Consider the following 22,504-nt stretch of genomic DNA (forward strand, 5'->3'; position numbering starts at 1 on the left):
CAAGAAACAGCATTGTTGAGTCTGTAATAAAATCTTGGAATACACCAAATAAGAACTTACTTTCATACTTGTTCACTGTTTCTTATGTAAGTGAGGTAGCACCAGGAACAAATGATTAAAGACTATATTCTCTTACATCCATTCTTTAACTAGGCCCCACTGACTTATTATTGGTATTTCCTGGCTGCTTCATATGTCCTGGTTTGTTCCATTGAAAGCACATTCTTTCTAATTCACTCTACCTCATGCACATCATTCTTTCTCCTGAGTGTTCAGGCCCCAGTCACTCAAAATCTTTGTCACTCCATTCTTCCATTTCCAATTTGGTCTCCTCATGTATTTCTGGTACATATATACTTTTTGTCAACCTCTTCTCACACATTATATGTTCAGACCATTCCAGCACACTCTATTCAGCTCTCACAACTACAATCCTCTTATTACCATCTCTCTTTCTTTCTCTAATCCTTTTATTACTTGCTCAAATAAATCACCTCCAACCATATATTGTCATCAAACGTTTCATTTCCTATTCATCCACCCTTCACACATCCTCATCTATAGCCCATGCCTAGCATCCATACAACTTTGTTGGCACTTCTATACCTTTAAACATATTCATTTCTACCCTCCTAGATTACAACCTTTCACACATTTTTCAGTGCTCCCAGAGCCTTCTCCCTCTCACCCAACCTATGATTCATTTTCGCTTTTATGGTTCAATTTGCTGCCATGTCCACTTTCATGTAACTTAACACTTCACTTCCTCCAGATATTCTCCAGTCAGAATCGCACCCTAACTAACCTGTTCTGCCCTGCTAACCTTAATAACCTTACTTTTATTCACTTCTACTCTCAACTTCTTCCCTTTACACACACTCCCAAACTCAGACATTCTTTCCACAGTTTCTCATTCAAATATGCCACCAGTGCTGTGTTATCAGCAAACAACAACTGATTAACTTCTCAGGCCCATCACCCTCAACTGATTGCATACTCACCCCTCTTTCTAAGACCCCTGCATTTTATCTCTCACATCTTTCCATCCATAAATAACCCCTGCATTTTATCTCGCACATCTTTCCATCCATAAACAAATTAAAAAGTCATGGTGATATCACACACCTGACCAGCCTTTACCTGGAACCACTCACCCTTCTCTCTACCAACACACACACACACACACTTGATAAAAACCTCTCACTGCATATAGTAGCTTTCCTGCCACACCATATGTTTTCCACAAGGTATCTCTATCAACCCTATCATATACTTTCTTTAGATCCATGAATGCCACATACAGATTCCCAATTTCTCCAAGCATTTTTCACTCATTATTTAAATTAACCATCTGATCTACATATTCTGTAGTACTCCTGCATAGATATCAGACAATAATGTGAAAGATTCCAGTAAAAAGCTTGGAAAATTATTCTTGAGCTTAAAGAGTCATGTGAAATGTTGGTTGTGTTTGTAACATTGGAGAAATGGGTTGGTGTCTGGAACATGAATGAAAAAATGTAACGTGCACTCTTAGGGTATGTAGATTCAGATTAGTATAATTCTAGTGGAGTGGAGTGTAAGACTGTTTGGAGGGCTGTTGTTTAGTGCATATTGAATCATTATTGTGTGTGTGTTTAGTCAGTATCATGTTAGTTTGGGTGGGGAATCTTTGAGTATAAGTTGCCTAAGTATGAAGCAGGGGTAAGTTTTTGATTGTGCTTGGTAGTTGGTGATTGTCTATGGTGTGATCTGGATGGGAGGGGACTGATGGAGTTGGAAAGAACTGAGTGCTAAGCATATTGAAGTGATATTGTATTGGAGATATTCTTGTTTTGTTGTGCAGGTGTTGAATGTTTGTGAAAGCCAGGCAGCTAGTGATTGTTCTGAAAGCCTTGTTTTGTGTGGTTTGTATTTTTGTTATACTGTAATTGCTTTTGACAGGTTGACAATCAGGGAGGTGAGATCTAGTTTAGGATGGAGTGAAATAACTTTTTGAAGAGGACATTAAAGGATTCTTTTCTTTATCTAGAACTGGTGTTAGTAGGTATTGAGGGTGTTTAATTTGTTTATGTTCTTTTGTGTTGATACTTGTAATGTTAGGAGTATATGTCATGTTTATGTTGTATGTGAAGCCCAGTTTTGTTGGAGTTCTGTCAAGTGGAAGTGGCTGAGTTTTCAGGACTATGTTATGTTGTGGTTAGATGTACATACTTTATAGTAACAGAACCTGTTTCTTTATTTTTGCTCTGCAGAACTATTGATGCAATCACAAGAACTCCACTAGGACTAAGGTTCTTTTTAGGGGAACCAACAGGTCTATCTAAAGATAAAAAAGATAAGAATGGGTATGAGCTTGTTCTAGAGATGCTTGCAGATGTTCCACAAACTCGAGTTAAGGTAAGTGCTCGTTTTTTGCTCCTAAATCTTGTGTTTGGTGCCATTTTGAATTATGTTCCCCAAAATTTTTTGTGATTTTCCCAATAAGACACTCTTTGCATCTTCATTCCAATCTCGTGTATAACATAACCTCTTAGTGTGGTCTTTACAATCTGTGGTTATTGAGCAGTTGTTTAAGTAGAAGTGGGTAGAAGCAATAGGTGGGAGCATTGAGTAGAAGTAGTAGGGTGAAACTTATGGTAGGAACTTTGGGTAAACGCATTAGGTAGTAGTATTCAGTAGCAACATTCATTTGAAGCCTCTGAAAACACTGCACTAGAGTTGCCCTCTGCCAATGGCCTGTTAAAGATGAGGTACAAAAGGCTAAGGAGCAGCACTGGAATTCACCAGTTATGGAGACTTTGACTGTGGCCACTCCCTTGAGGGAGTTCCCAGAGGGAACGGGTATCAGGGATACATAGAGGTAGATAGATTTATGTTTTGCAGTATCGTGTGGCAAAGCAAGATTCCCTAGTAGATTTCATCATTTTGTGCACTCATTCCTCCTTATTTACTCATTCCACCTCATTTTCAACCCTAGGCAGAGCCTTATGATCATTACAGAGAGCAGTTTTTCTCAGGAAAGTTAAGATACTATTTTCATGTCCAAAATAGGGTTTATGCTTTATGGTTTCTCCTTTTTTTGACCACCAAGATGTCTTTGAGGGCAGCTGATGTTCACAGATGAAGATCCAGCAGCCATAGAGTAACCCTTCCAGTCCTGACATCTTTTTGCTTTGGTGAGATGACACCCTCTAGCTTCCAGCCTTCATTACACTCATGCTCATGTTACTACAGTGCAGTCCTTTTGACCATTGCTCTCATCTGATATTTTCATTCATGAACTTTGCTTCTGGCCTTTAGAGATGTTCGATTTGAAACTTCTTTTCTTTGTGTTTGATCACTCAGACTGTGCTGTAAGTACTTTCTTCTTTCTCCAGAGCTCTGTAGTACTTGTTAGTGCTTCCACCTAAGCTTTTCAAGTGATCATGAGAATATCAGACTTTTGCAGAAATCTGTATTACTTTGCATAAGTTTTAGTTCTACTGTTACAGTCCCCAGCTTTCCTTCCGTGGAGCTCTCCTCTTAATCCCAAAGTAGATCATTACATAGTTTGTGGTGGTGAACTATCAGTAATGGGTTATATGAGGACACAGAGATGTCAGTATGTAAGGAACTTTCTGAGGATACTGGTGGTAATTAAATTGTTTTAACAACATGTTATCCAGCCTACGTGCTATAAAGCTATTGGCTTTTCTTGTAGTTCTATTGGATTGTAAAAAAATTACAATAAATGAATGGGTCATATCCAACATTTTTGTTTATGTTTGCTCAACTAGTGACGAGAGGCATATGTAGAGCACTGTGGACCAGTAAGTGCATGGCTTCTTTTGCTTTTTCTATTCAAATGTGTATGAATACACAATCTTTAATTTGCTTCATTCATCATTTTAAAGAACGATTGTATATTATCTATATGCAAAATCTCAAAAAAATGGTTTGATGATGATAGTGTTGAAAATACATCAAAGGTGATACAAAAAGTATCTCTTTTGAGGTAGAAATGGAAGTTTTGAGAAGACTTGAAGCAGGTGAGCAGCAAATTGTCAGGAACATATCTCCTAATCACATATGATAATCCTGTTGAAAGCTGACTCTCCCAAAGCTTTTTCTCTGGCAATGCATCTTGAGAGTGTTCAACAGGTTAATATTGATTTGAAAATATAAAAGGACTTTAAGTCTCTATATTTTATTTTGACAAGCCATGGTTTCCCTCTCCTCAGTCTCCTCTGTAGTGAGCATCCTTTGAACTATCCCCTAGCTCCCTATTACTTAGTTGAGTTTCTTATAAACCGCACTTATTTATTCCATTGTATTAACCCCCATTTCATATAAGATTTCTTATTTCAGTGCGTGTGATAAACATTACTGAAAATTACACATTTCTTTGAATTTAAACAACAAAATGGAAATTAGATAGAGCTGTTTTTAAGAATCACAGAAGATTGTCCAATGCCTTCCTTGCTGATCTTGCATCTTGTTCTCAACTGTCTTTTCACTTCATGTCGTCCAAGTCAGGTAACTGTAGCAAATGTCAAGGGAACAAGGAAGGAGGTGGAAGGATGGAATGGGAGATGTTTTGAAGATTTGGGACATGAACATGAAGGAGCATGTGGGGTGTAAAAGCAATGGAGAAAATCGGTGTGATTTGGTGTACAGGGGATGACTTACTACCATTGGGCTGAACCAGGTCATGTGAAGCGATTGGTGAAACTACAGAAAGGTCTCTGGGACCTGGATGTAGATAGAGGCTCTAGTTTCAATGCATTATACATGACAGCTAGAGAATATATGTGAGTGAATGAGACCATTTCTTTGTCTGTTCCTGACATTACCTTGCTGACATGAGGTAGTGCAAGGAACAGACAAAGAAAAGGCTTGATTCACTCGCACCCATCTTATAGCTGTCATGTGTAATGCACCAAAGGCACAGCTCCCTATACATAACCAAGCTCCACAGAACTTTCCATGGATATGAAATCCTTTGAATCAGTCCTTTATTCTGTATGCCACATTGCTTCAATTCACTATCATGTATTCCTTTCATCCTCCTGCATGTAAAGGCCTTGAGAACTCAAAATCTTTTTCACTCCACCCTTCCATCTCCAGTTTGTACTTCTTCACCTTGTTCCATCTGCTTCTGAGACATGTATCCTTTTAGTCAATCTCTCGTCATTCATCCTCTCCATATGTCTACTAAAACATTTCAACATACTCTCAGTAGCTCTCTCAATCATACTCTTCTTATTATCACACCTATCTCTTACCCTATCATTACTTACTCAATCAACCCTCCTCATACTACATAGTGTTCTCAAACATTTAATTTCCAAAACATACTCATTTCCCCCCTTCCAGATAGTGACCTCCCTTTTTGCACATTCCTCAGTTCTCCTAGAACCTTCACCCACTCACCTACCATATAACTCACCTCCACTTCTATGGTTCCCTTTGCTGCCATGGCCACTACAAGGTATCTAAGACAACCTACTTCCTTCATATGTTTATCATTCAAACTCACATTCCAATTGACCTGTCCCTCTGCACTGCTAAATGCAGTAACCTTGCTTTTTTCACATTTACTCTTAACTTCTTCCTTTCTCACACTCTTCCAAAGTCAGGCACCAACTTCTGCAGTTTCTAACTTGAATCTGTCACCAGTGTCATGTTATCAGCAAACAACAACTGACTCATTTCCCAGGCCCCTCACCCCCTACAGACTGCATACTTGCCCCTCTCTCCAAGACCCTTGCATTTACCTCCCTAGCCACCCCATCTGCAAATTTATTATAGAGCCATGGTGACATTGCAAAACCCTTTTGCAGACTCACCTTCACCCGAAACTACTCACCCTCTTCTATGCCTACTTGCACATGCCTTTCTCTCTTGATTAAAACTCTTCACTAATTCTAACTGCTTTCCTCCCATACCATATATTTATAACACCTCCACAAAGCATCTATATGAATCTTATCATCTGCGTCCTCCAGATCCATAAATGCCTCATACAAATCTTTCTGTTTCTCTAATTATTTCTCTCACAGTTTCTTTGCCATTTGGCAGGTAGTTATTTGAGGGTTATGCATGTCTTTTGCCAGTAGGTTGGGGTAAAGAAGTTGCAAGTCCATGGAAATTTTAGACATCCCTCATGGCTTGAGTTACACTAACCCTAAAGATATTTTTTTGCTTAAAAACATATGTTTATCTACATTTAGAAATTATTGTTTGTGCTGGGAAATCTTTAACATGCAAACTGTGCTGAGCAGAGAAGGTATCTTATTCTGTCAATGTGGTATTAGAATGTTGTAAAAGTATCTGGTACCTGATTGACCTGTTGTCTAATGTACTCTCCAATTAATGTTGCTGTTAGTGATCCGTCTTTGATGCCATTAAAGGAAGAAAATTATGGAAAAATTTAAGAGTATTAAGGGAAGATTCTACATATACCACCTTGCATGGAATGTGAGAAATGACAGAATAGAAGCTTTTTAGAGTAACAATACATGTGTTGTTTCAGGTGGCCCTATCAGCTATGGTAAGGAAGGGGCACTTGCTGGAGATATGTGAGAAACTGAGCGAGAACACCAAAGCTCTCATCAAACACTTGCCTCCTATAGAGGAGGACCCTAAAGGCAGGGATGAGGTATGTTGCAAGCAGGAATTTGCCAGAGTGCAGTAAGTGATAGTATGGTGCATTTTAAGGTTATGAACCTGATATTTAACCCAAGAAGAAAAAATTAACTAGAATTCTAACGATTTAAAGTCAAGTTTTTCCTCCTTATTAAGAACTAAAACTCAATATCCTTCATGCTCAAGCCATGAGTTGTAGCCAGGGTAGGCCTATATTAACTGTGTGTGGTACTTTACCATAACTACTGGTAGTTCCCACAATTTCACCAGCAAAAAGAGGGTATAACGTTTAGATTATTGTTTTTCAGTTCAGTTGTGCTAAGGATCAACCCCAAGTCAATGGTTTAAGAGTCAGCTGTGCTGACTACATCACTAAGTTAAAGGAAACTGTCACACCAATAGTTTGAAATGTTAATTTATACCATAGATACTCAACTGATAAGAGTGCTAGTAACATAGAAATTATCAGATTCAGTTTATAATCCACAGCATTACAGGATTAGGAGTAAGAGAGCCAGATTGAAGGTAGGTATTTTATTTTATCCACAAAGAGGATATATGTTTCAGAAGTGGAAGAATGGAGTGAAAAAGACTTTGAGTAATCAGGGCCTGAACATACAGGAGGGTGAGAGGCATGCAAAGTATAGAGTGAATTGGAATGATGTGGTGCACTGGTGTCAACGTTCTGTCACTGGACTGAACCAGGGCATGTGAAACATCTGGGGTAAACCATGGAAAGGTCTGTGGGACCTGGATGTGGATAAGGAGCTGTGGTTTAGGTGCATTACACATGACAGCTAGAGACTGAGTGTGAATGAATGTGGCCTTTTTTGTCTGTTTTCCTGGTGCTACCTGGTGGTGTGGTGCCAGAAATGGATGAAGGCAAGCGAGTATGAATATGTACACTTTTTTTTTTTCTATTTTCCAAAAGAAGGAACTGAGAAGGGGGCTTGGTGAGGCTATTCCCTCAATGGCCCAGTCCTCTGTTCTTAACGCTACCTCGCTAACACGGGAAATGGCAAATAGTATGAAAGAAAGAAAGATATATATATATATATATATATGTGTGTGTGTGTGTGTGATGTCTCCATGGTTGTTTAACTTGTTTATGGATGGGGTTGTTAGGGAGGTGAATGCAAGAGTTTTGGAAAGAGGGACAAGTATGAAGTCTGTTGTGGATGAGAGAGCTTGGGAAGTGAGTCAGTTGTTGTTCGCTGATGATACAGCGCTTGTGGCTGATTCATGTGAGAAACTGCAGAAGCTGGTGACTGAGTTTGGTAAAGTGTGTGAAAGAAGAAAGTTAAGAGTAAATGTAAATAAGAGCAAGGTTATTAGGTACAGTAGGGTTGAGGGTCAAGTCAATTGGGAGGTAAGTTTGAATGGAGAAAAACTGGAGAAAGTAAAGTGTTTTAGATATCTGGGATCATAGGGTGGGGGAGGGGGGCGAAAATCCTGGGAGCCTTGAAGAATGTGTGGAAGTCGAGAACATTATCTCGGAAAGCAAAAATGGGTATGTTTGAAGGAGAGTTGGGGTGAGAGACTATCAGTAAATTTTAGGGAGAATAAAAAGATGTTCTGGAAGGAGGTAAATAGGGTGCGTAAGACAAGGGAGCAAATGGGAACTTCAGTGAAGGGCGTAAATGAGGAGGTGATAACAAGTAGCGGTGATGTGAGAAGGAGATGGAATGAGTATTTTGAAGGTTTGTTGAATGTGTCTGATGACAGAGTGGCAGATATAGGGTGTTTTGGTCGAGGTGGTGTGCAAAGTGAGAGGGTTAGGGAAAATGATTTGGTAAACAGAGAAGAGGTAGTAAAAGCTTTGCGGAAGATGAAAGCCGGCAAGGCAGCAGGTTTGGATGGTATTGCAGTGGAATTTATTAAGAAAGGGGGTGACTGTATTGTTGACTGGTTGGTAAGGTTATTTAATGTATGTATGACTCATGGTGAGGTGCCTGAGGATTGGCGGAATGCGTGCGTAGTGCCATTGTACAAAGGCAAAGGGGATAAGAGTGAGTGCTCAAATTACAGAGGTATAAGTTTGTTGAGTATTCCTGGTAAATTATATGGGAGGGTATTGATTGAGAGGGTGAAGGCATGTACAGAGCATCAGATTGGGGAAGAGCAGTGCGGTTTCAGAAGTGGTAGAGGATGTGTGGACCAGGTGTTTGCTTTGAAGAATGTATGTGAGAAATACTTAGAAAAGCAAATGGATTTGTATGTAGCATTTATGGATCTGGAGAAGGCATATGATAGAGTTGATAGAGATGCTCTGTGGAAGGTATTAAGAATATATGGTGTGGGAGGCAAGTTGTTAGAAGCAGTGAAAAGTTTTTATCGAGGATGTAAGGCATGTGTACGTGTAGGAAGAGAGGAAAGTGATTGGTTCTCAGTGAATGTAGGTTTGCGGCAGGGGTGTGTGATGTCTCCATGGTTGTTTAATTTGTTTATGGATGGGGTTGTAAGGGAGGTAAATGCAAGAGTCCTGGAAAGAGGGGCAAGTATGAAGTCTGTTGGGGATGAGAGAGCTTGGGAAGTGAGTCAGTTGTTGTTCGCTGATGATACAGCGCTGGTGGCTGATTCATGTGAGAAACTGCAGAAGCTGGTGACTGAGTTTGGTAAAGTGTGTGGAAGAAGAAAGTTGAGAGTAAATGTGAATAAGAGCAAGGTTATTAGGTACAGTAGGGGTGAGGGTCAAGTCAATTGGGAGGTGAGTTTGAATGGAGAAAAACTGGAGGAAGTGAAGTGTTTTAGATATCTGGGAGTGGATCTGTCAGCGGATGGAACCATGGAAGCGGAAGTGGATCATAGGGTGGGGGAGGGGGCGAAAATTTTGGGAGCCTTGAAAAATGTGTGGAAGTCGAGAACATTATCTCGGAAAGCAAAAATGGGTATGTTTGAGGGAATAGTGGTTCCAACAATGTTGTATGGTTGCGAGGCGTGGGCTATGGATAGAGATGTGCGCAGGAGGATGGATGTGCTGGAAATGAGATGTTTGAGGACAATGTGTGGTGTGAGGTGGTTTGATCGAGTAAGTAACGTAAGGGTAAGAGAGATGTGTGGAAATAAAAAGAGCGTGGTTGAGAGAGCAGAAGAGGGTGTTTTGAAATGGTTTGGGCACATGGAGAGAATGAGTGAGGAGAGATTGACCAAGAGGATATATGTGTCGGAGGTGGAGGGAACGAGGAGAAGAGGGAGACCAAATTGGAGGTGGAAAGATGGAGTGAAAAAGATTTTGTGTGATCGGGGCCTGAACATGCAGGAGGGTGAAAGGAGGGCAAGGAATAGAGTGAATTGGAGCGATGTGGTATACAGGGGTTGACGTGCTGTCAGTGGATTGAATCAAGGCATGTGAAGCGTCCGGGGTAAACCATGGAAAGCTGTGTAGGTATGTATATTGCGTGTGTGGACGTGTGTATGTACATGTGTATGGGGGGGTTTGGGCCATTTCTTTCGTCTGTTTCCTTGCGCTACCTCGCAAACGCGGGAGACAGCGACAAAGTATAAAAAAAAAAAAATATATATATATATATATATATATATATATATATATATATATATATATATATATATATATCTATATATCTTTCATACTATTCGCCATTTCCTGCATTAGCGAGGTAGCGTTAAGAACAGAGGACTGGGCCTTTGAGGGAATATCCTCACCTGGCCCCCTTCTCTGTTCCTTCTTTTGGAAAATTAAAAAAAAATGAGAGGGGAGGATTTCCAGCCCCCCGCACCCTTCCCCTTTAGTCGCCCTCTACGACACGCAGGGAATACGTGGGGAGTATTTTTTCTCCCCATCCCGTATCTCCCCTATATATATATATAAACCATGCAAAGTGTGTGGGGCCTGGATGTGGAAAGGGAGCTGTGGTTTCGGTGCATTATTACATGACAGCTAGAGACTGAGTGTGAACGAATGGGGCCTTTGGTGTTTATCCTAGCGCTACCTCGCACACATGAGGGGGGAGGGGGTTGTTATTCCATGTGTGGCGAGGTGGCGATGGGAACAAATAAAGGCAGACAGTATGAATTATGTACATGTGTATATATGTATATCTGTGTGTATATATATGTGTACATTGAGATGTATAGGTATGTATATTGTGCATGTGTGGACATGTATGTATATACATGTGTATGTGGGCGGGTTGGGCCATTCTTTCGTCTGTTTCCTTGCGCTGCCTCGCAGGCGCGGGAGACAGTGACAAAGCAAAAAATATATATATATATATATATATATATATATATATATATATATATATATATATATATATATATATATATATATATATGGTTGGTAAGGTTATTTAATGTATGTATGACTCATGGTGAGATGCCTGAGGATTGGCGGAATGCGTGCATAGTGCCATTGTACAAAGGCAAAGGGGATAAGAGTGAGTGCTCAAATTACAGAGGTATAAGTTTGTTGAGTATTCCTGGTAAATTATATGGGAGGGTATTGATTGAGAGGGTGAAGGCATGTACAGAGCATCAGATTGGGGAAGAGCAGTGTGGTTTCAGAAGTGGTAGAGGATGTGTGGATCAGGTGTTTGCTTTGAAAAATGTATGTGAGAAATACTTAGAAAAGCAAATGGATTTTTATGTAGCATTTATGGATCTGGAGAAGGCATATGATAGAGTTGATAGAGATGCTCTGTGGAAGGTATTAAGGATATATGGTGTGGGAGGAAAGTTGTTAGAAGCAGTGAAAAGTTTTTATCGAGGATGTAAGGCATGTGTACGTGTAGGAAGAGAGGAAAGTGATTGGTTCTCAGTGAATGTAGGTTTGTGGCAGGGGTGTGTGATGTCTCCATGGTTGTTTAATTTGTTTATGGATGGGGTTGTTAGGGAGGTAAATGCAAGAGTTTTGGAAAGAGGGGCAAGTATGAAGTCTGTTGGGGATGAGAGAGCTTGGGAAGTGAGTCAGTTGTTGTTCGCTGATGATACAGCGCTGGTGGCTGATTCATGTGAGAAACTGCAGAAGCTGGTGACTGAGTTTGGTAAAGTGTGTGGAAGAAGAAAGTTAAGAGTAAATGTGAATAAGAGCAAGGTTATTAGGTACAGTAGGGTTGAGGGTCAAGTCAATTGGGAGGTGAGTTTGAATGGAGAAAAACTGGAGGAAGTGAAGTGTTTTAGATATCTGGGAGTGGATCTGGCAGCGGATGGAACCATGGAAGTGGAAGTGGATCATAGGGTGGGGGAGGGGGCGAAAATTCTGGGGGCCTTGAAGAATGTGTGGAAGTCGAGAACATTATCTCGGAAAGCAAAAATGGGTATGTTTGAAGGAATAGTGGTTCCAACAATGTTGTATGGTTGCGAGGCGTGGGCTATGGATAGAGTTGTGCGCAGGAGGATGGATGTGCTGGAAATGAGATGTTTGAGGACAATCTGTGGTGTGAGGTGGTTTGATCGAGTGAGTAACGTAAGGGTAAGAGAGATGTGTGGAAATAAAAAGAGCGTGGTTGAGAGAGCAGAAGAGGGTGTTTTGAAGTGGTTTGGGCACATGGAGAGAATGAGTGAGGAAAGATTGACCAAGAGGATATATGTGTCGGAGGTGGAGGGAACGAGGAGAAGAGGGAGACCAAATTGGAGGTGGAAAGATGGAGTGAAAAAGATTTTGTGTGATCGGGGCCTGAACATGCAGGAGGGTGAAAGGAGGGCAAGGAATAGAGTGAATTGGAGCGATGTGGTATACGGGGGTTGACGTGCTGTCAGTGGATTGAATCAAGGCATGTGAAGCGTCTGGGGTAAACCATGGAACCATATATATATATATATATATATATATATATATATATATATATATATTATATATCCCCTGGGGATAGGGGAGAAAGAATACTTCCCACATATTCCCTGTGTGTCGTAGAAGGCGACTAAAAGGGGAGGGAGCGGGGGGCTGGAAATCCTCCCCTCTCAATTTTTTTTAATTTTCCAAAAGGAGGAACAGAGAAGGGGGCCAGGTGAGGATATTCCCTCAGTGGCCCAGTTCTCTGTTCTTAACGCTACCTCGCTAACGCGGGAAATGGCGAATAGTTTGAAAAAAAAAAAAAAAAAATATATATATATATTATCCCTGGGGATAGGGGAGAAAGAATACTTCCCACGTATTCCCTGCGTGTCGTAGAAGGCGACTAAAAGGGAAGGGAGCGGGGGGCTGGAAATCCTCCCCTCTCATTTTTTTTTTTTTAATTTTCCAAAAGAAGGAACAGAGAAGGGGGCCAGGTGAGGATATTTCCTCAAAGGCCCAGTCCTCTGTTCCTAACGCTACCTCGCTAATGCGGGAAATGGCGAATAGTACGAAAGAAAAATATATATATATATATATGGAACCATGGAAGCGGAAGTGGATCATAGGGTGGGGGAGGGGGCGAAAATTCTGGGGGCCTTGAAGAATGTGTGGAAGTCGAGAACATTATCTCGGAAAGCAAAAATGGGTATGTTTGAAGGAATAGTGGCTCCAACAATGTTGTATGGTTGCGAGGCGTGGGCTATGGATAGAGTTGTGCGCAGGAGGATGGAGGTGCTGGAAATGAGATGTTTGAGGACAATGTGTGGTGTGAGGTGGTTTGATCGAGTGAGTAACGTAAGGGTAAGAGATATGTGTGGAAATAAAAAGAGCGTGGTTGAGAGAGCAGAAGAGGGTGTTTTGAAGTGGTTTGGGCACATGGAGAGAATGAGTGAGGAAAGATTGACCAAGAGGATATATGTGTCGGAGGTGGAGGGAACGAGGAGAAGAGGGAGACCAAATTGGAGGTGGAAAGATGGAGTGAAAAAGATTTTGTGTGATCGGGGCCTGAACATGCAGGAGGGTGAAAGGAGGGCAAGGAATAGAGTGAATTGGAGCGATGTGGTATACCGGGGTTGACGTGCTGTCAGTGGACTGAATCAAGGCATGTGAAGTGTCTGGGGTAAACCATGGAAAGCTGTGTAGGTATGTATATTTGCGTGTGTGGACGTATGTATATACATGTGTATGGGGGGGGTTTGGGCCATTTCTTTCGTCTGTTTCCTTGCGCTACCTCGCAAACTCGGGAGAACATCATTCAGAGTACATGGAGACGTTTTTCTGGCATCATGGTCAGGAATGCTAACTGCTACACCGCATAGGTCCATATATTTATTACAGTATTGTGAACCCTGTTCCTGATTTCAGTGCATGCATCAGACATGTCCAGTCTCTCAGCTTGCTCAGTCACATCATCAAGCCATATTCACTGTGTTTAATTGAGACATGAACTTCAACAATTATATGTTCTTTACTAAGTTCATTTGCCAAGTGAGATCAGAGTCTCCCGTCACCCACCTCCACAGAAAAATACTACCATTTCATCCAGTGTCACATCATTTCTCATCTCAGTTTCTGAACTTCTCCTCTTATTAGTATCTGATCAACTGTGTTTTTTATTAAGCTGTATCCTATGATGATAATTCTAATGGTAATTTTGAAAATTTTTGTTTCAGTCATATGATAATCTGAGTTATTTTATGTTTTATAGCAGCTGAATCCTGAAGATGATTCAGTGGAAACTGATGAAGGAGACAGCAGGATCGAGCTACCATCAAACTGGAGCAGCAGTATTCCAGATTTCTTGGTTCATGCAATTAATTCGTGCCTGCGGGAAATTGTGAAGGTGTATAAGTATGCTGACCAGCTCCTAGCTCAGCCACACAGGTTTGTCTTTATGTAATTACACTGTAAAAGCTGTATATGGGTACTTTCAAGGAATTACATGAAGGAACTGTGAAAATTAGGTTAGTTTTTATCACCACTTAAACAAAAATAGGACAGCATTTTTCAGGTGGCTTTTTAAGTTAATGTTTTGAGCAGTTATTTGATGTGTTCATTGATGTTAAGATGTTAGGGCTGGCAGTTTGATGACTAAGTATGGGTTTAGAACGTGCTTAGTACAGGGTTGAACTACACTGATTGAGCATTGTATATACACATGTATATACATAAACACCCACACACATATATATATGTATACATTTCAACATATACATAGACAAACATATACATATATACACGTGTACACATCCACACTTGCTGCCTTCATCCATTTCCATTGCCAACCCGACACACATGAAATGGCACCCCATCACCCCCACATGCGCGCAAGATTGCGCTAAGAAAAGACAACAAAGGCCATATTCATTCACACATAAAGTCTCTAGCTGTCATGTGTAGTGCACTGAAATCACAGTTCCCTTTCCACATCCAGGCCCCACAAAACTTTCCATGGTTTACCCCACCCTTCCATCTCCAGTTTGTACTTCTTCACCTTGTTCCATCTGCTTCTGAGACATGTATCCTTTTAGTCCAATCTCTCGTCATTCATCCTCTCCATATGTCTACTAAAACATTTCAACATACTCTCAGTATGCTCTCTCAATCATACTCTTCTTATTATCACACCTATCTCTTACCCTATCATTACTTACTCAATCAACCCTCCTCATACTACATAGTGTTCTCAAACATTTAATTTCCAAAACTATACTCATTTCCCCCTTCCAGATAGTGACCTCCTTTTTGCACATTCCTCAGTTCTCCTAGAACCTTCACCCACTCACCTACCATATAACTCACCTCCACTTCTATGGTTCCCTTTGCTGCCATGGCCACTACAAGGTATCTAAGACAACCTACTTCCTTCATATGTTTATCATTCAAACTCACATTCCAATTGACCTGTCCCTCTGCACTGCTAAATGCAGTAACCTTGCTTTTTTCACATTTACTCTTAACTTCTTCCTTTCTCACACTCTTCCAAAGTCAGGCACCAACTTCTGCAGTTTCTAACTTGAATCTGTCACCAGTGTCATGTTATCAGCAAACAACAACTGACTCATTTCCCAGGCCCCTCACCCCCTACAGACTGCATACTTGCCCCTCTCTCCAAGACCCTTGCATTTACCTCCCTAGCCACCCCATCTGCAAATTTATTATAGAGCCATGGTGACATTGCAAAACCCTTTTGCAGACTCACCTTCACCCGAAACTACTCACCCTCTTCTATGCCTACTTGCACATGCCTTTCTCTCTTGATTAAAACTCTTCACTAATTCTAACTGCTTTCCTCCCATACCATATATTTATAACACCTCCACAAAGCATCTATATGAATCTTATCATCTGCGTCCTCCAGATCCATAAATGCCTCATACAAATCTTTCTGTTTCTCTAATTATTTCTCTCACAGTTTCTTTGCCATTTGGCAGGTAGTTATTTGAGGGTTATGCATGTCTTTTGCCAGTAGGTTGGGGTAAAGAAGTTGCAAGTCCATGGAAATTTTAGACATCCCTCATGGCTTGAGTTACACTAACCCTAAAGATATTTTTTTGCTTAAAAACATATGTTTATCTACATTTAGAAATTATTGTTTGTGCTGGGAAATCTTTAACATGCAAACTGTGCTGAGCAGAGAAGGTATCTTATTCTGTCAATGTGGTATTAGAATGTTGTAAAAGTATCTGGTACCTGATTGACCTGTTGTCTAATGTACTCTCCAATTAATGTTGCTGTTAGTGATCCGTCTTTGATGCCATTAAAGGAAGAAAATTATGGAAAAATTTAAGAGTATTAAGGGAAGATTCTACATATACCACCTTGCATGGAATGTGAGAAATGACAGAATAGAAGCTTTTTAGAGTAACAATACATGTGTTGTTTCAGGTGGCCCTATCAGCTATGGTAAGGAAGGGGCACTTGCTGGAGATATGTGAGAAACTGAGCGAGAACACCAAAGCTCTCATCAAACACTTGCCTCCTATAGAGGAGGACCCTAAAGGCAGGGATGAGGTATGTTGCAAGCAGGAATTTGCCAGAGTGCAGTAAGTGATAGTATGGTGCATTTTAAGGTTATGAACCTGATATTTAACCCAAGAAGAAAAAATTAACTAGAATTCTAACGATTTAAAGTCAAGTTTTTCCTCCTTATTAAGAACTAAAACTCAATATCCTTCATGCTCAAGCCATGAGTTGTAGCCAGGGTAGGCCTATATTAACTGTGTGTGGTACTTTACCATAACTACTGGTAGTTCCCACAATTTCACCAGCAAAAAGAGGGTATAACGTTTAGATTATTGTTTTTCAGTTCAGTTGTGCTAAGGATCAACCCCAAGTCAATGGTTTAAGAGTCAGCTGTGCTGACTACATCACTAAGTTAAAGGAAACTGTCACACCAATAGTTTGAAATGTTAATTTATACCATAGATACTCAACTGATAAGAGTGCTAGTAACATAGAAATTATCAGATTCAGTTTATAATCCACAGCATTACAGGATTAGGAGTAAGAGAGCCAGATTGAAGGTAGGTATTTTATTTTATCCACAAAGAGGATATATGTTTCAGAAGTGGAAGAATGGAGTGAAAAAGACTTTGAGTAATCAGGGCCTGAACATACAGGAGGGTGAGAGGCATGCAAAGTATAGAGTGAATTGGAATGATGTGGTGCACTGGTGTCAACGTTCTGTCACTGGACTGAACCAGGGCATGTGAAACATCTGGGGTAAACCATGGAAAGGTCTGTGGGACCTGGATGTGGATAAGGAGCTGTGGTTTAGGTGCATTACACATGACAGCTAGAGACTGAGTGTGAATGAATGTGGCCTTTTTTGTCTGTTTTCCTGGTGCTACCTGGTGGTGTGGTGCCAGAAATGGATGAAGGCAAGCGAGTATGAATATGTACACTTTTTTTTTTTCTATTTTCCAAAAGAAGGAACTGAGAAGGGGGCTTGGTGAGGCTATTCCCTCAATGGCCCAGTCCTCTGTTCTTAACGCTACCTCGCTAACACGGGAAATGGCAAATAGTATGAAAGAAAGAAAGATATATATATATATATATATATGTGTGTGTGTGTGTGTGTGTGTGTGTGATGTCTCCATGGTTGTTTAACTTGTTTATGGATGGGGTTGTTAGGGAGGTGAATGCAAGAGTTTTGGAAAGAGGGACAAGTATGAAGTCTGTTGTGGATGAGAGAGCTTGGGAAGTGAGTCAGTTGTTGTTCGCTGATGATACAGCGCTTGTGGCTGATTCATGTGAGAAACTGCAGAAGCTGGTGACTGAGTTTGGTAAAGTGTGTGAAAGAAGAAAGTTAAGAGTAAATGTAAATAAGAGCAAGGTTATTAGGTACAGTAGGGTTGAGGGTCAAGTCAATTGGGAGGTAAGTTTGAATGGAGAAAAACTGGAGAAAGTAAAGTGTTTTAGATATCTGGGATCATAGGGTGGGGGAGGGGGGCGAAAATCCTGGGAGCCTTGAAGAATGTGTGGAAGTCGAGAACATTATCTCGGAAAGCAAAAATGGGTATGTTTGAAGGAGAGTTGGGGTGAGAGACTATCAGTAAATTTTAGGGAGAATAAAAAGATGTTCTGGAAGGAGGTAAATAGGGTGCGTAAGACAAGGGAGCAAATGGGAACTTCAGTGAAGGGCGTAAATGGGGAGGTGATAACAAGTAGCGGTGATGTGAGAAGGAGATGGAATGAGTATTTTGAAGGTTTGTTGAATGTGTCTGATGACAGAGTGGCAGATATAGGGTGTTTTGGTCGAGGTGGTGTGCAAAGTGAGAGGGTTAGGGAAAATGATTTGGTAAACAGAGAAGAGGTAGTAAAAGCTTTGCGGAAGATGAAAGCCGGCAAGGCAGCAGGTTTGGATGGTATTGCAGTGGAATTTATTAAGAAAGGGGGTGACTGTATTGTTGACTGGTTGGTAAGGTTATTTAATGTATGTATGACTCATGGTGAGGTGCCTGAGGATTGGCGGAATGCGTGCGTAGTGCCATTGTACAAAGGCAAAGGGGATAAGAGTGAGTGCTCAAATTACAGAGGTATAAGTTTGTTGAGTATTCCTGGTAAATTATATGGGAGGGTATTGATTGAGAGGGTGAAGGCATGTACAGAGCATCAGATTGGGGAAGAGCAGTGCGGTTTCAGAAGTGGTAGAGGATGTGTGGACCAGGTGTTTGCTTTGAAGAATGTATGTGAGAAATACTTAGAAAAGCAAATGGATTTGTATGTAGCATTTATGGATCTGGAGAAGGCATATGATAGAGTTGATAGAGATGCTCTGTGGAAGGTATTAAGAATATATGGTGTGGGAGGAAAGTTGTTAGAAGCAGTGAAAAGTTTTTATCGAGGATGTAAGGCATGTGTACGTGTAGGAAGAGAGGAAAGTGATTGGTTCTCAGTGAATGTAGGTTTGCGGCAGGGGTGTGTGATGTCTCCATGGTTGTTTAATTTGTTTATGGATGGGGTTGTAAGGGAGGTAAATGCAAGAGTCCTGGAAAGAGGGGCAAGTATGAAGTCTGTTGGGGATGAGAGAGCTTGGGAAGTGAGTCAGTTGTTGTTCGCTGATGATACAGCGCTGGTGGCTGATTCATGTGAGAAACTGCAGAAGCTGGTGACTGAGTTTGGTAAAGTGTGTGGAAGAAGAAAGTTGAGAGTAAATGTGAATAAGAGCAAGGTTATTAGGTACAGTAGGGGTGAGGGTCAAGTCAATTGGGAGGTGAGTTTGAATGGAGAAAAACTGGAGGAAGTGAAGTGTTTTAGATATCTGGGAGTGGATCTGTCAGCGGATGGAACCATGGAAGCGGAAGTGGATCATAGGGTGGGGGAGGGGGCGAAAATTTTGGGAGCCTTGAAAAATGTGTGGAAGTCGAGAACATTATCTCGGAAAGCAAAAATGGGTATGTTTGAGGGAATAGTGGTTCCAACAATGTTGTATGGTTGCGAGGCGTGGGCTATGGATAGAGATGTGCGCAGGAGGATGGATGTGCTGGAAATGAGATGTTTGAGGACAATGTGTGGTGTGAGGTGGTTTGATCGAGTAAGTAACGTAAGGGTAAGAGAGATGTGTGGAAATAAAAAGAGCGTGGTTGAGAGAGCAGAAGAGGGTGTTTTGAAATGGTTTGGGCACATGGAGAGAATGAGTGAGGAGAGATTGACCAAGAGGATATATGTGTCGGAGGTGGAGGGAACGAGGAGAAGAGGGAGACCAAATTGGAGGTGGAAAGATGGAGTGAAAAAGATTTTGTGTGATCGGGGCCTGAACATGCAGGAGGGTGAAAGGAGGGCAAGAAATAGAGTGAATTGGAGTCATGTGGTATACAGGGGTTGACGTGCTGTCAGTGGATTGAAGCAAGGCATGTGAAGCGTCTGGGGTAAACCATGGAAAGCTGTGTAGGTATGTATATTTGCGTGTGTGGACGTGTGTATGTACATGTGTATGGGGGGGGGGGGGTTGGGCCATTTCTTTCGTCTGTTTCCTTGCGCTACCTCGCAGACGCGGGAGACAGCGACAAAGTATAAAAAAAAAAAAAAAAAAAAAATATATATATATATATATATATATATATATATATATATATATTCTTTCTTTCTTTCTTTCAAACTATTCGCCATTTCCCGCATTGTGAGGTAGCGTTAAGAACAGAGGACTGGGCCTTTGAGGGAATACCCTCACCTGGCCCAATTCTCTGTTCCTTCTTTTGGAAAATTAAAAAAAAAAAACGAGAGGGGAGGATTTCCAGCCCCCTCTCCCTCCCCTTTTAGTCGCCTTCTACGACACGCAGGGAATACGTGGGAAGTATTCTTTCTCCCCTATCCCCAGGGAAAATATATATATATATATATATATATATATATATATATATATATATATATATATATATATATATACATATATATATATATATATATTTTTCAAAAGAAGGAACAGAGAAGGGGGCCGGATGAGGATGTTTTCCTCAGAGGCCCAGTCCTCTTCTCTTAACGCTACCTCGCTGACGCGGGAAATGGCGAATAGTATGAAAGAAAAAGTAAAGAATATATATATATATATATATATATATATATATAAATCCCTAGGGATAGGGGAGAAAGAATACTTCCCACGTATTCCCTGCATGTCGTAGAAGGCGACTAAAAGGGAAGGGAGCGGGGGCTGGAAATCCTCTCCTCTTGGGTTTTTTTTTTTAATTTTTCAAAAGAAGGAACAGAGAATGGGGCTAGGTGAGCATATTACCTCAAATGTCCAGTCCTCTGTTCTTGATGCTACCTCGCTAATGCGGGAAATGGCGAATAGTATGAAAGAAAGAAAGAAAGATATATATATATATATATATATATATATATATATATATATATATATATATATATATATATATATATATATATATATATGTTTGAGGACAATGTGTGGTGTGAGGTGGTTTGATCGAGTAAGTAACGTAAGGGTAAGAGAGATGTGTGGAAATAAAAAGAGCGTGGTTGAGAGAGCAGAAGAGGGTGTTTTGAAATGGTTTGGGCACATGGAGAGAATGAGTGAGGAAAGATTGACCAAGAGGATATATGTGTCGGAGGTGGAGGGAACGAGGAGAAGAGGGAGACCAAATTGGAGGTGGAAAGATGGAGTGAAAAGGATTTTGTGTGATCGGGGCCTGAACATGCAGGAGGGTGAAAGGAGGGCAAGGAATAGAGTGAATTGGAGCGATGTGGTATACAGGGGTTGACGTGCTGTCAGTGGATTGAATCAAGGCATGTGAAGCGTCCGGGGTAAACCATGGAAAGCTGTGTAGGTATGTATATTGCGTGTGTGGACGTGTGTATGTACATGTGTATGGGGGGGTTTGGGCCATTTCTTTCGTCTGTTTCCTTGCGCTACCTCGCAAACGCGGGAGACAGCGACAAAGTATAAAAAAAAAAAAATATATATATATATATATATATATATATATATATATATATATATATATATATATATATATATATCTTTCATACTATTCGCCATTTCCTGCATTAGCGAGGTAGCGTTAAGAACAGAGGACTGGGCCTTTGAGGGAATATCCTCACCTGGCCCCCTTCTCTGTTCCTTCTTTTGGAAAATTAAAAAAAAATGAGAGGGGAGGATTTCCAGCCCCCCGCACCCTTCCCCTTTAGTCGCCCTCTACGACACGCAGGGAATACGTGGGGAGTATTTTTTCTCCCCATCCCGTATCTCCCCTATATATATATATAAACCATGCAAAGTGTGTGGGGCCTGGATGTGGAAAGGGAGCTGTGGTTTCGGTGCATTATTACATGACAGCTAGAGACTGAGTGTGAACGAATGGGGCCTTTGGTGTTTATCCTAGCGCTACCTCGCACACATGAGGGGGGAGGGGGTTGTTATTCCATGTGTGGCGAGGTGGCGATGGGAACAAATAAAGGCAGACAGTATGAATTATGTACATGTGTATATATGTATATCTGTGTGTATATATATGTGTACATTGAGATGTATAGGTATGTATATTGTGCATGTGTGGACATGTATGTATATACATGTGTATGTGGGCGGGTTGGGCCATTCTTTCGTCTGTTTCCTTGCGCTGCCTCGCAGGCGCGGGAGACAGTGACAAAGCAAAAAATATATATATATATATATATATATATATATATATATATATATATATATATATATATATATATATATATATATATATATATATGGTTGGTAAGGTTATTTAATGTATGTATGACTCATGGTGAGATGCCTGAGGATTGGCGGAATGCGTGCATAGTGCCATTGTACAAAGGCAAAGGGGATAAGAGTGAGTGCTCAAATTACAGAGGTATAAGTTTGTTGAGTATTCCTGGTAAATTATATGGGAGGGTATTGATTGAGAGGGTGAAGGCATGTACAGAGCATCAGATTGGGGAAGAGCAGTGTGGTTTCAGAAGTGGTAGAGGATGTGTGGATCAGGTGTTTGCTTTGAAGAATGTATGTGAGAAATACTTAGAAAAGCAAATGGATTTTTATGTAGCATTTATGGATCTGGAGAAGGCATATGATAGAGTTGATAGAGATGCTCTGTGGAAGGTATTAAG

General features: G+C 40.8%; 1 protein-coding gene across 1 annotated transcript in view; it reads left to right on the top strand.

Moving 5' to 3' along the window:
• vir (VIR_N domain-containing protein) overlaps positions 1-22,504 on the top strand; it is a 76,912-nt gene that overhangs the window by 27,253 nt on the left and 27,155 nt on the right. Inside the window, exons 12-14 of the mRNA XM_071657306.1 lie at positions 2,256-2,400; positions 6,518-6,643; positions 14,133-14,308. Of these exons, the coding sequence (XP_071513407.1) occupies positions 2,256-2,400; positions 6,518-6,643; positions 14,133-14,308 (447 nt within the window). The remainder of the gene's footprint in view (positions 1-2,255; positions 2,401-6,517; positions 6,644-14,132; positions 14,309-22,504) is intronic.

The sequence above is a fragment of the Panulirus ornatus genome, chromosome 64 (genome assembly GCF_036320965.1).
Source record: "Panulirus ornatus isolate Po-2019 chromosome 64, ASM3632096v1, whole genome shotgun sequence".
Taxonomy (NCBI): Eukaryota; Metazoa; Arthropoda; class Malacostraca; order Decapoda; family Palinuridae; genus Panulirus; species Panulirus ornatus.